Raw genomic sequence first — 14,129 nt, forward strand, 5'->3', positions numbered from 1 at the left:
AAATGTTCAGAAATACAAAATTTATGTATTTTCTAATTTAGACGGTGCAAAATTAGTATTATTTCATGTCAACATGAGCATATAATTCAACTGGTTATGAGATAATACATATTATCGACTAAGTTACTAAATATTTGAATTTCTACCTCTACACGTTGAATTAAAAAATATATATATAATTATATATCGAGGTGCATTCTTATTTAATTAATAAAGTCAAGTCATATATTATCATATTTCTAACCATCAAGTAGTTGAATGAATTGATTAATTACATGATATAAACCTTAAACCAAACATGTTATTAAAATAACCATAGATGAGTTCCTATAATAATATTAGACAACTTATAAACTTATGTTTTTAAGAAATGAGAGTGACACCTCATTTATTAAAAAAAAAAAAAATTAAGAATTGCATAACGACATTCAAATTGTCAACATTTGAGACGATAACAGATATTTTATCGATTAAACTATCATCGAATGAGTTTACAAGATATTATATTAATAAATTACTGGGAGAAATAAACTAAGTGTGACGTTTTCTTCATTATTGTTAGGCTTAGATTATAAATTTAATTTTAAAATTAGATTCCTGAATTTTATTTTTCGTGACGGTTTAAAACATTAAAATTAAATGATATATTGTGATGTCCCACCTTGATTGGGAGGAGAAGAATGTCCCTAGTAGATGCATTTTAAAGCCTTGAGGGGAAGCTCAAAGAAGACAATATCTGCTAGCGGTAGATCTGGGTCATTACAAATGGCGATGTGCCAGCCTTCTCGCCCTTCCCCGAAGGGAAGTAAACACAAGGCGGTGTGCCAATGAGGACATTGGGCCCCAAAGGGGGTGGATTTGGGGGCCATCCCACATCGATTGGATAAAGGAATGAGTGCCAGCGAGGACGCTGGTCCCGAAGGGGGGTGGATTGTGATGTCTCACATTAGTTAGAGATGAGAACAAATCACCCCTTTATAAGGGTGTGGATGATGTGGCAGCCTTCTCGCTGTTCCCCGAAGGGGGATACGTTGGGTCCCGAAGAGGGGGTGGATTGTGATGCCTCGGAATGAGTGCCAGTGAGGACGCTGGTCCCGAATGGGGGTGGATTGTGATGTCCCACATTAGTTAGAGAGGAGAACAAATCACCCCTTTATAAGGGTGTGGATGATGTGTCAGTCTTCTCGTTGTTCCCGGAATGGGGGTGGATTGTGATGCCCCACATTGATTAGGGAGGAGAACAAATCACCCTTTATAAGGGTGTGGATGATGTGCCAGCCTTCTCGCTGTTCCCCGAAGAGGGGTAGACACGAGGCGATGTGCCAGTAAGGACACTGGGCCCCAAAGAGAGTGGGTTTGGGGGCGGTCCCATATCGATTGGATAAAGGAACGAGTGCCAGCATCATTTGGGGGCAGTCCCACATCGATTGGATAAATCAACGAGTGCCAGCGAGGAATGGTACAATGTTTGAATCACGCGTCACGTCTTTTGAAGGTAGAATGAAATATTTGAATATTAATTAATAAAACAATATTTGAAGTAATGATTGAGAGAAATAGTTGACATAGAAACATGGTTGGAAATTTAGCACATGGAGAAACAGCTTGTGAAAATATTAATTATGTATTACAATAAACATTCCTATTTTAATAATTATTGGAATAATACGTCCTACCTTTGACTTTACGCAACTTACAATTTTATGGATGTTTAGTCTTAAAGAATATCACGTAATATTAAGTTTTATTAAAACATTATTCCTACTATATTAATAAGAAATTTTAATTTTGTAAATATACACTACCATCACTGATTGGCAAAGACGTCTCATTGAGCATATTCAATGCTATCTCGAGCAATCAAGAGATCGAAGGTTGCAAGTAAATTTACAATATCAAGTATAAAGCATATGACTCGCTTTAGATGTCGGTTCGTTTTCTACCCTAATAAGATGTGGAGTTAGTAACCCCGTATTTTGTTATATTAAAATATAATATTTGGATAATATATTAGTTATAAAATATATCTTAGATATTATACTTAACATTCTTTCCATTTTTAATATTTAATTAATTTATATTTTTCTTATTGTAAGTATCAGCGGGTAACTTGTATTCTATTTAAAAGTTATGAATATCAATGAAAATATACACATTTGATCCTAATTCTATTTCTCATTCTCAACATGTTTAGCCCTAAATCTTTCTAAATCGAGGCCCGTCGTTCCAACAACCCGCAGGAACCACTTTGAAAAGCCTAATCTAATGACTCAATCAGGCTTCCTCACCACTCTAATGGAGGTTGACGTTTTCAACTCCTCGAGCATTTGAAGTACAAAACCACTCAAAACGAAAACAAGATTTTAGATTTGGAACCCGAAACCACTCGAACTCAATACAAGGAATCAAACCACTTGTAAAGTTCTAATCTTTACGTCTCGTTTGAACCCAAAAAAATAATAAGTACGTAAAAGAATAAGTAAATAAATAAGACTATGGGAAAGGAAAAGTAGACAACTTGGAAAAGAGTATCAAATAGGAAAATACGAACGAGTACGAAATAGGGGGCGATGATGACTTGTTATATATACCTCTTGAGTTTAACAAGCAAGGTAGAAGCTCGAACCTTTTGATCGAGGATATAAAACTAATTAATAAGGAATATATTTAAATTTAAAAATATAACAATAAAAGAAATATCAATCGTAACTACAAAGTTACAAAAACGATAGAAAATATCTCATTGATTCGAAGCTTTGCTCCCTATACTCAAGAGCGCTCGGGCGCTCGCCCCGAGACCAAGACTCAAGAGATATCAAAGCCAATCCAAACACTGATAAAGCTAACACGAGGAACTAATCTTTATTCACTTTGGCACTCCATATTTTCACAAAAATTGTAATAACAACGTTCTGTTCTTCTGTCATCTAAACAATGAACTGAAAGGCTTAGCGTTTTGATGTATCGCCAAACACCTCTTTGTAGCATATGGGGCAAGCCTGCACAACAAACCATAAAATTACTCACTCAAAACACTCCTAAAGGGCTTTGGTCTCGGTTTAGAGTTATTCGTAGAAGCGGTATACTCTTAAGTTTCATACCTTGTTGATGCTAAGCCATTTGGTTCCGCAACCGGCATGGTAGATATGTTTGCACGGCAGAGTGATCCGTCGATCGCCTCGTTTATAATCCATCTGGCATATCACACATCTACATCCAATTATGAGGAACAAACTTAGACTCAGCAGGAAAATGAAACAAACTGGAGTTTCAACAAGTAGCAGGTAAATATCATAAACTAACATATACCTCTCTCCACGAAATTTTTTCCTCGAGAAGAAACTATATTTGTATTTTGATATTGGAATCAAAGCGATCAACTCTTGCGAAAGACCTCGACTTTGAGTTCCTACTGTCTCGCCCAACTCTAGTAATTCCTGAACTTGAAATATTATAGATTTTTATACCGAGATTGAAAACAAAAATGCATACATTCGAAGACGATTAGATCGGATGACACATAGTATAAAGTTTGTTTAGTATTAGTTCGAAAAACAGACATAACATCATGACCTCAGGATAATAGTTCAGCAGGCAGGCCTATCACAGAGCCCATTATCTTATCAAACAAATTTTCTGAATTCAATAACATCGGGTGGGGGATTCGAAATGTAACGGCTTATATTGTCCTCTTTGGATTTTCCCTTTTGGGCTTCTCCTCAAGGTTTTTAAAACGTGTCTGTTAGGGGGAGGTTTCCACACCCTTAAAGAATGTTTCATTCTCCTCCCCAACTGATGTGAGATCTTACAATTCACCCTCCTTTAGGGCCCAGCATTCTCGCTGGCACTCATTCCCTTCTCCTATCGATGTGGAACCCCCAATCCACCCCCTTTAAGGCTCAGCCGCCTCGCTGGCACATCGCCCGGTGTCTGGCTCTGATACCATTTGTAACAGCCCAAACCCACTGTTAGCAAATATTGTCCTCTTTGGACTTTCCCTCAAGGTTTTTAAAACACGTTTGCTAAGGGAGGTTTCCACACCCTTATAAAGAATGTTTCATTCTCCTCCCCAACCGATGTGGGATCACCTCCTAGTCGAGGATGCCAGTTGGCCTACGCTTAGGTTGGCGTAACCTTATCAAACTAATTACCCAATAATCATAGATATTTTAATGTCTCATCACGTTCTAGCATGTCCTCAACCTAGAATTTTTCCAAGTGCCTGCAGTTATTCTATCAAGTCTAGTTCAAATCCTTGTTTAATATCAAATTTAGCTTCAAGAATTTGGTAAATCTTAAAATTGATATTAGAATTCCCATGGTTTATCTGTCCCCATTACTTGGTTCTTCGGAATATGGGGTTCCATATATTGATGGAAATTGATACTTTCACTTACAAATAAAAAGAAGAAGACAAGTTAACAAAAACTTTGTCAAATGCACTAACCTCGTAAGTCATATTATCAGGATCTACATTGTCTTGCCAAACAACCTACACTTAAAGGTAAAGACCCATTCATCAATGATCTTGAGATCAAAAAAAAAAACACCCTGCCAAACATGTTTCAAGTAGAAAGTTGATTGGTCAAACCATATAAAACCCACAAACCTGAAAATCATGTGAATTACGATGTCTCCTTGGACCTGAGAGAAAATTTGTCATTAGTGCTAGAGAGGAAAACTACGAATCATTTAGAGATAACGCGATGACTAAAAATTCAAGGGAGATCGTGTTTCAAGAACCATATTCCTTTTTGGTGTTCGACTAGACAAAAACTTATAGAAATCTTCAACAAGCAGTGTTTTTTCCAGACGTAACGTTCATCCGATTGTATGTATTCATTTCAATTATGTTCAATGAAGTAGTACGTGTCACTCCTACTAGAACGTCGTTACAGAAGTAAATATTTTGCATACTTGTAGGAAACCTCAATGGTGAACCCAACAGATATTAAACAATTAGAAAACCCTTTTGGATGATGCTGAGAAGTATCACTTACATTCTACATGGTTGTCAAAGGCTGTAGTATTTGCAATTTCTTCAAATTCAGGATTTACTGTACTCTGTACATTAGGCTGAGTAGAAAAGTTTTCTAGCCTTATATGTTCATAAATTACGGGTTCGTGATCATGCATTCTATAAGCTTGAGGTTGGTTGTAATAGGTTGGACTACCAAAATCTGAAAACCCGAACTTATAAAAGTTCGAGTTCGGCGGAGGGTAAACATTCTCCTGCAAGTGTGAAACTTAATAAGTTACATTGTCATTTCCCATTTACAATCAGAACTAATTACGGCAACTATAGAGAGCAGACTATGCTTGAATTTGAAATTGTTTTGGTAGCTAATAAGCTATAAAGAGAGGAAGACAACTTTCAACTCGAAGGAAGATTCAACTCAAAAGGTGTGAGATCCCACATCGGTTGGGGAGAAGAACAAAACATCATTTATAAGGGTGTGGAAACTTCTCCCTAACAAACTTGTTTTAAAACCTTGAAGGGAAAATCCAAATGCAGAGCCTCGAAGGGGGTGGACATGAGGTGGTGTGCCAACAAGGACGCTAGGCCCAAATGGGGGTGGATTGAGGGGTCCCACATCGATTGGAGAAGGGAACAAGTGTCAGCAAGAACGCTGAGCCTCAAAGGGGGGTGGATTGTGAGAACCCACATCGGTTGGGGAGGAGAACAAAACACCCTTTATAAGAGTGTGGAAGCCTCTCCCTAGCAGACGCATTTTAAAAACCTTGAGGGGGAAGCCCAAAAGAGAAAACCCAAATAAGACAATATCTACTAGCGGTGGACTATGGCGGTTACAAAAGGAAGGTCAAGAAAAACAAAAAAAAAACAAAATAATCATAAGCTGCGAGGACGATGATGTTCGATAAATTTGAACAGAGAACAGCGTAACAACAAAAAAACTCCCAATTCAAAAGTTCAAGAGCAAGGAACAAATCAAGTTCAGGAGTTTAGAACACAGAACCAAGCAGATCTGAAGTACCTGAGAATGCGAAGCATCCGAAAAAATGAAATTTACGTGTTCGTAGGTAAGACCTTCAAAATATTCCAGAAAACTTCCAGCACTGTTATAAGGATGACTGGTGTTAACATGATGAACTTCTTCTGTATGCGTGTTGTTCCAACTCATTTCATATACAAATGAATCCAACAAATATTCTGTACAATGCAGAAACATCACAAAACCCAATGAATACTAAGCCACTCCAAACAGTTCAGCAAAGCCAAAATCCACTACAAGAGTTCATCAAACTGAATTGTTCCAAGCAAAAACGGAGGTAAACCATGTTAGATGAACACAACTCTCCACTATGATATTGTCCACTTTGAGCATAAGCTCTCATGGCTTTGCTTTGGGCTTTCCCAAAAGGCCTGAAGCCATGGGCTTTCCCAAAAGGCCTCATACCAATGGAGATAGCATTCCTTGATTATAAACCCATGATCATTCCCTAAATTAGCCGATGTAGGACTTTCATCCAACACCTCCCCTCGAACAAAGTACATCTCCCCTTAATCGAGGCTCGACTCTTTTTCTTTTTGGAGTCTTAGTCATTTTTTTACTATGCCTTCGAGGCTCACAATACTTTTGTTCGACATTTGAGAATTCTATTGACATGGCTAAGTTTAGGGCATGGCCCTTAATCGAGGCTTGACTCTCATGGCTTTGCTTTGGGCTTCTCCAAAAGACCTCATACCAATGGAGATGGCATTCTTTGATTATAAACCCATGATCATTCCCGAGGTGGGACTTTCATCCAACAAACCCAGTTTTATTTTACCCCTAAATGTGAGAAACAGGACATGAATTACAAGAACATAGAGTTTATGATATCACAGATTGAAGAAGCAGCAGTAATTCAGTAAACACAAACACAAATTACACAGATCAGTCAAGAAATTTCGCCTAAAACTATCCGCCACAGCCAAAACCTGTCTCAGCAAATCTCTAAGCTAGCAGATCCCATAAGAAAACTGAAAGAATCCAAGTTCTACAAAATCATGCAACAATCAACCAAAGAAGAACCATCAAAGAGAGTACCACATTCCTTCATCATTTCGCAAGCAATTCTTTGAACACAAACAGAAAACCCAAAATGTAGGTTATTTCAAACTCACATTTAAAACGCCGGGGCGATTCGGAGAATCCACCAAGCAACTCTGACGCCAAATCCCAAGAACCAAAAGCTCAAAAGAACATCTGGGTCAGCAGAAAAAGACCCCAATTGGATGAACAAGTAAAGGGAAGGTGTAGAAGAAGAGAAAGGAAGGCAAAGGGGCGAAGGAAACAAACAAAAAAAGTAAACAAAAGGGGCGCTCGAAAACTAGAAGAAATGGAAAGAAAAGGGGAATCGATTCGAAAGGAATGGGGGGTTTGATGGGGGAAAAGAGAAGGAGAGCGTCTATGATTGAATGATTGTGGTTGATTTGGTTCGGTTGTGTAGGTTTCTCGGCGAATTTGGATCGAAGGCCGAGAGAATTTCTCTCGCTTTCTTTTGTTTGTGTTTGCGTGCGAGAAGAGATTCGTCTTTGATTCTCTGTTCAATTACAAATTTCTTCGCTATCGCTCTTACAAATACATATAGATTAGCAAGATCAGATCCTCTCGTGTTCTAAATGTTTATATTCATATCTCCGATTTAATTAAATTTCACATGGGATAATGGATCAATACTTTTTCTTTTTCAAACTTGCTTCAATTATAACTTCACGCTATAAACTTTCAATTTTTCAATATATATATATATATCGAATAAATGTGGGTATATATATAGGTTTTGAATACAAAGTAAATCGGCAATTATAGGCTTCATTATTTAGTTCATGCAGTGACGGAATTTTGTGAGATCCCACATCGAGGGTAGTAGACGTGTTTTAAAATCGTGAGACTGATAATGATACGTTACAGGCTAAAGCAGACAATATCGTAACAGGGTATATATATAGACTTCGTCGAGAATATCAAGTAGATCGTCAACTATAGGCTTCATTATTTAGTTCAATGAGTGATGAGATCTTGTGAGATCCCACATCGGGAGTAATAGACGCGTTTTAAAATCGTGAAACTGATAACGATACGTCATAGGCTAAAACAGACAATATCGTAACGGGATATATATATATATAGGCTTCGTCGAGAATACCAAGTAGATCGGCAACTATATGCTTCATTATTTAGTTCATCCAGTGACGGGATTTTGTGAGATCCCACATCGGGGGTAGTAGACGCGTTTTAAAACCGTGAGACTGATAACGATACGTCACAGGCTAAAGCGGACAATATCGTAACAGTGAACTTAAGTTGTTATAAATGGTATTATTGTCAAATACTGGGCAATGTGTCAACGAGAATGCTACACACTCAAAGGGTGGATTGTAAGATCTCATATCGAAGATAGTAGATGTATTTTAAAACTATGAGACGGAAGATTATACCTAACAGACAATATCCACTATTATTTATTTATTTATTTATTTTATTTTTTTGGTATGGATTGTTTGTCGTTTTGTTTGAGGCGATTGGGCGACACGCGTTGAATAACAGGTGAGCGCGTGGGCGATACTTTCTTCAACTGTCCAACTGCCCACTCACCTTCCTTCCATTTTTGGACAAAATGTTGAAAATTTGTTTTTAAAAAATAAAAATATTATTCATGTAATTAGAAAATGAATAATTTATAAATTAATTTGATGTGTTATCAACTTGAGCATAATTCAATCAGTTATAATACGCATACAATTGACCAAAAAATTAAAGGTCTGAATCTTCTCCCTCCAAATATTAAACTAAAAGAATGATTAATTTAACTCGCCTATCGTATGTTTACTTGCTTTATTATTAGAGATGATCATTTAATCTGGGGATGATCATTGGACCTCTAAAATTGAGCGTATTTTTTCTTGGAACAATTTTATGTTAGGTGACCTCTTAAGAAATTTCTTAAGAAATATGTGAGTGAGAACAAAAATATGCTGAAATGACTCGATTTTCACTTTTAAAAGTAGGTAATGTGACCATGTCGCAGGAGATGCAAGGGAATGGAAAGGTCAGGTGCCAATTTCAGATTCTAAATCCTAAGCATGAGTTGATACAAATGGTATTAGATCGGTACGTCTCACGGTAAGATGTGGTTCGAGAACGATCTACACATAATCATATCATATTGAGTTGAGTTTACTAAACTAAGTGGTTTTTAAATGTTATAATCATGTCATCTCGACATATCAACTTATTAAAACATAAAAGTTTATCAATACTTTTTAGTATAAATGCTATTAATATTACAATCTTGTCATATTCAACATGTCTCAAACATAATGAGACAAAGCGAACGATGTTCTACATTGGTTCGAGAGGGGAACGAAGCATTCTTTATAAAAGTATGGAAACATCTCCCTAATAGACGCGTTTTAAAATTGTGAGGCTGATGGTGATACGTAACAAGACAAAGCGAACAATATTTACTAGTAAACAGTGAGAGAGGGGTGAGCAAATGGGGGCAAAGGAAACAGTGAACGTCATTATTTATTCCTTATGTCTCCTGATGTGCTACAACTGTTCACGTGGACTCTCACACATCACACACCAACCCTCTTCTCGGTGACAATTACACGTTCGATCAATTACCCTCGAGATGTTTTTTTTATTTGGTCTTTGAACTTTTCAAATAGGCTTTTACGTGTTTTCGAGTTTAGAGATATATTGAATGCAAAATTAAAAATTTAATAATTTAGAAACCAAATAATCTCGTATTTAACCTATTAACAACTATGTAATAATATTTGGAATTTTTAAAAAATAAATAAAAATTTTTTTTTTTTTTTCAAAAAAAAAAAGAAAGAAGGAAGGGAAGCATAATGGCACCGAGGCAAGTTGGAGAAGATGACCGTACCGTCAATGGTTAGTTTCTCAACCTTCTCTTTAACGAATTTGAAGTTAGCCATTTTCATATGTTTTGACTTAATTTAGGGCACATCGATGAATTTTGGAGAACTTTGGAATATCTTCAAAGACATGAAATAAGTTCGAGAAGTCTACAATCAAGTAAGTAGAGCGAGTTTCTAAGCTGAAATACTTGTAGGAGACAATTACGATTGAGAGCAATGATTGAGCATTTTATTTACGAGGCTATTTTGACCTAGTCTCGTGATAACTGTGCTTAGATAATGTGAACAATTACCACTTAGTTCTACTTACACTTGTATAGCTTCCGCATGCATGATTGTGAACTCTAATAGATCATTAGGTTTCTATGCTTTCCAGTATGGTGAGGTTGGATTATTATCACTTAATGAACATGACATGCATGTTGTATGCCTTTATACGTTTATTATGCATGATTTAGGGTTTGGATAGCTCATTGTTACCCAGTTATGAGTTGGACTATCGCTATGTGTCATAGAGTACTAGTTGTGGTATCCATAAACTATGAGTTATTGTTTCACGTGTTTTGGTCATAGTACCTAATCATGAGTTCCATAGCCTTCTTGGGTTGACTAGGTACCTTGTAGGGACGGATAGGGTGCAACTCTTATTCGTGAACTAACCAATAGGGGTTAGGGTCAACTTGTTACGCATGGCTTAATTGTCCCTCATAGATGATTTTAGGAGTCATAGAGGGTATACTGCTGAGGTACTATCGGTGGTGCCTAGTGGGGAGAGCCATGAATTTTTTATTGTTCCACCCCGAATGACCTAGTGACAGGTAGTTTTACTATTCTAGCCTTAGACAAAGTACCAGGTAGTTATTATTCCTAAGACAGGTATTTTTATTGTTTTAATCTAATGAAGGTACATGAGCAGGTAGTTTACCGTTCTAGCTTGGAAAGACATAGTGATAGGTATTTTACTGATGGTAGGAACAAGTAGATGCTACTCGACACCACTAGGGAAAATTCATTAATTAGAGCTCAATAGGTAAATATGTATGGAGTACGATCATCTTTTTATGAGTATTACTCTAGGGCTTTTCAATGAGCCACGATGACTTGAGATGCACTGTGCGCAAGACTGGTGAATGACCTAGACATACGTGAAACCTAGAGCCAAAAGAAAACAGAAGATCTTTAGGTTGTGAGCCCGAGAGGGATTGCGTACTCCCCTTAAAGGAGGTATGTTGAGGGTTAGTTAAATAGTGACCTATAAAATTTGGTACAGACGTTAAGCCACAATTTGGCTATCGCTAGAGACAATTTTGAGTAAATAACGTAAGTTTTCATGTATAAGATTAAGTCCGAAAAGAGCCTACAAGTAGGTTACTCACTGAGTACTTTTATACTCATTCCATGTGATTTTATTTTTTTTCCGATTGAGTGTAGACCACTGTTGATGGTGGGAGCATGTGGAGCCGTGCAGCTGCAGGGGGTGTCTTTTAGATCTAGTCTTCTTCCTTCTTTTAGATCTCGAGACTTACGTATTTTTGTTAACTAGAATGTCAAATTCAAATCGACCATTTCAGAAGAAGTTGAAATGACTCCAATCCTTCACCGTTATTGTCTGTAGCAACAATGTATACTTTCTTTTTTCATGGCTCAATTATAGAAACTTCAAACTTAAATATATTTTGCTTGGAACAATTCTATGTTCGAATGTGTTAGAACACCACAACAATTCACAGATGAAAAATACGAATCAGGTTAGAAAAAACCTACAGAAAAATATTAGTTAAAGAGATTTTATTGATAATAGGGGTGTACATTCAACCCGACAACCCCACAACCTAGACCAACCTAACCCGAACTTTAAGGGTTGGGTTGAGTTGGATAAACATTTCGGGTCGGGTTGGGTTCATTTTTCTAAACCCTAAGTAAAATCTTCGAGTTGATCCAAGCCAAATAAAAATATATAAAATATATTAAGAATACTTTTTTGTTAATGGATTTGCCAGAGTGATATTGAGACCAATCTATGCCATGTAAACACATGTTTCTTTGTTTAGTTTCTTTTAATATATACACCTGTTTTTTATATTATTTTATTATTTTTAAGTTCTTTAGTTTCTTTTATATATATATTTTAATTAGTTTCTATTTTATTATTTTTAACTCCTTTCTTTAGTTATATATATATATATATATATATATATATATAATAGTTTTAAAATATTTTAATTAATTTTAAAAATATTTTAATATTTCGTACCTTTTAAAACACATTATAATAACTTAGTCCTAAAAATAGAAAGAATTATATATGAAGAGAATAAAAGCTTGATAAATGTAACAGATGATGTCATAGCTATTTTAACTATGTTCGAATAGGGGTGTAAACAAATTAGGTTGAGTTAGTATCCCGAGTAACACAAATAGAGTTCACAACCCAACCTACTATTTTTAAATATCAAACGTTTATAAGTCAGAACACATCACTAACATCGGTTAAAAACGTAAAAAAAACATCAATAATCTTCTTAATAATCTTAAAAAGTAGATAAATTAAGTTGAGTTATAACTCTATTTTCAAGTTAGTCGGGTTGACCCGACAAAAAAAAGTCTAACTCGTGGACCAAAATTTTTAATTTTCCAAAAGAAAAAAGTTAATTTATTTATTTTTTAAGTTACAATAATATGAAGAAAATTCGGGAAATGGTCACGTTGACATTTCTGGAGAAGAGAAGAAGATTACCATTTGGTCTCTTCTTCGATCTTGATTTTCAGAATCCTTCCACAAAACCCTAAACCCTTTCAACCCTAAATTCAATCTTCAATCTTCAATCTTCAATCCCTTCTCCAATGGCTTCAAATCTCGCTTTCCGATTGAGATCGCACCTCCTTTTGCGGTCCTCAGTTCGTTTCTTCCCCACTTTGAATAACATTCAATCGTCCGCCATACCCAAATCTCCCCCTCTTATCGCCTCTGCACTTTCCGATCTTCGTCGACTTCCCAAAGAGACCGTCTTCAATCTGTCTGGATTTCGGTTTCTCTCAACTGCACGGCGGAATCCGACCCGTCCTAAACAGGTCGACATCGGAGCTCGGGCTAGGCAGCTTCAGACGCGCCGGCTCTGGACCTATGCTCTGACTTTCAGCTGCATCGCGGGGTTCATCGTCATCATCCTCAATAATTTTGAAGAGCATCTGCTGTTCTACGTGACGCCCACTGATGCGCTCGAGAAATACTCTGCGAATCCCTCGAAGAATAAGTTTCGTCTCGGTGGTCTGGTTCTTGAAGGCAGTGTGATGCATCCAGCGTCGTCTTCTCAAATGGAGTTCGTGATAACGGATTTGGTCACCGATATATTGGTTCGCCATCAGGGGTCGTTGCCGGATTTGTTTAGAGAGGGGCATTCGGTCGTGGCGGAAGGTTTTATTAAGCCATTTACCGATGAGATAAGAAATGAGGTCTCTACGAAGAGTGTTTCGGGAAAAGCGAGGAGTGGGGAATATTATTTTTCGGCTACGGAGGTTTTGGCAAAGCATGATGAGAAGTATATGCCTGCGGAGGTTGCGGCTGCAATCGAGAAGAACAAGAAGAAGATCGAGGAAGGAGAATTGGGGGCGAATCACGCTTGATTCATTGGGTACAATTGTTCTCAATTCATTTTCTGATATTTGTTTCATTATACATACAACAATATCTCGAGAGGACATGATAAATTGTTGGTAGTTCATATTTAGAATTTGCTTAATCAATATTCTTGTGAGGTAGTTACCCTCTGGATGATGGGGTGAGAGAGCAATTGATTTTGTTTCAATCTGAGGCATCTGACTGACATCTTAAGTTTGTCTTGTAATACCAAAATCTTTGGTGATTCCTTATTATTCTGAATAAAAGGAAATTACTTATGGATGTTATGTCCTTTTCATTTTTGGTCGTTTTTTGAGCTGGTTTCGTTATCCTTATCTTCGGATTAGATGTAAGTATCCTTGTTTTTTTGACAAACCACCAGAGGGTGAAGGTGATATGTAACTATCCTTATATTCAGATGTCATAATTTATATTGAAGGTTCTTTCTAGCATGAAACTTATTGAAACTCGATAAGCGCAATACTCGCATATGAAAAATGTATTCAATATGTTCAATAAACGTGTTATCTTTGTGGTGATATTCAAATTCTTATAGCATGTCATTACAGTCATGTATTGTTGTATCCTTGTCACTTTTTTGTGTTTATGGCT

The 14,129-nt window shown here is 36.7% G+C and overlaps 2 protein-coding genes across 2 annotated transcripts; one reads left to right on the forward strand and one right to left on the reverse strand.

Moving 5' to 3' along the window:
- Positions 1-2,642: 2,642 nt before the first annotated feature.
- On the reverse strand, positions 2,643-7,581 carry LOC111779561 (E3 ubiquitin ligase BIG BROTHER-like). Its single transcript, XM_023659623.1, has 8 exons — positions 7,130-7,581; positions 5,997-6,172; positions 5,001-5,232; positions 4,610-4,644; positions 4,448-4,492; positions 3,310-3,437; positions 3,102-3,210; positions 2,643-2,999 (listed from the first exon to the last, which is right to left on the reverse strand). Exons 2-8 carry the CDS (start codon positions 6,141-6,143, stop codon positions 2,949-2,951), a joined length of 747 nt encoding a protein of 248 aa, XP_023515391.1. The 5' UTR covers positions 6,144-6,172; positions 7,130-7,581; the 3' UTR covers positions 2,643-2,948.
- A 5,018-nt stretch (positions 7,582-12,599) lies between these two features.
- Positions 12,600-13,818, forward strand: LOC111779609 (cytochrome c-type biogenesis protein CcmE). Its single transcript, XM_023659689.1, has one exon. It carries the CDS (start codon positions 12,743-12,745, stop codon positions 13,520-13,522), a length of 780 nt encoding a protein of 259 aa, XP_023515457.1. The 5' UTR covers positions 12,600-12,742; the 3' UTR covers positions 13,523-13,818.
- Positions 13,819-14,129: the final 311 nt, after the last annotated feature.

The sequence above is a fragment of the Cucurbita pepo genome, chromosome LG18 (genome assembly GCF_002806865.2).
Source record: "Cucurbita pepo subsp. pepo cultivar mu-cu-16 chromosome LG18, ASM280686v2, whole genome shotgun sequence".
NCBI classification, from domain to species: domain Eukaryota; kingdom Viridiplantae; phylum Streptophyta; class Magnoliopsida; order Cucurbitales; family Cucurbitaceae; genus Cucurbita; species Cucurbita pepo.

Bases quoted from the DNA above. Each gene is read 5' to 3' on its own strand.
- LOC111779609 (XM_023659689.1), top strand. From the start codon at position 12,743: ATGGCTTCAAATCTCGCTTTCCGATTGAGATCGCACCTCCTTTTGCGG.
- LOC111779561 (XM_023659623.1), bottom strand. From the start codon at position 6,143: ATGAGTTGGAACAACACGCATACAGAAGAAGTTCATCATGTTAACACC. The intron at 4,645-5,000 runs GTAAGTGATACT...ATTTTCTCTCAG, and splicing joins CTTTGACAACCATGTAGAAT to GTCCAAGGAGACATCGTAAT. The intron at 3,000-3,101 runs GTATGAAACTTA...TTTGTTGTGCAG, and splicing joins AATGGCTTAGCATCAACAAG to GCTTGCCCCATATGCTACAA.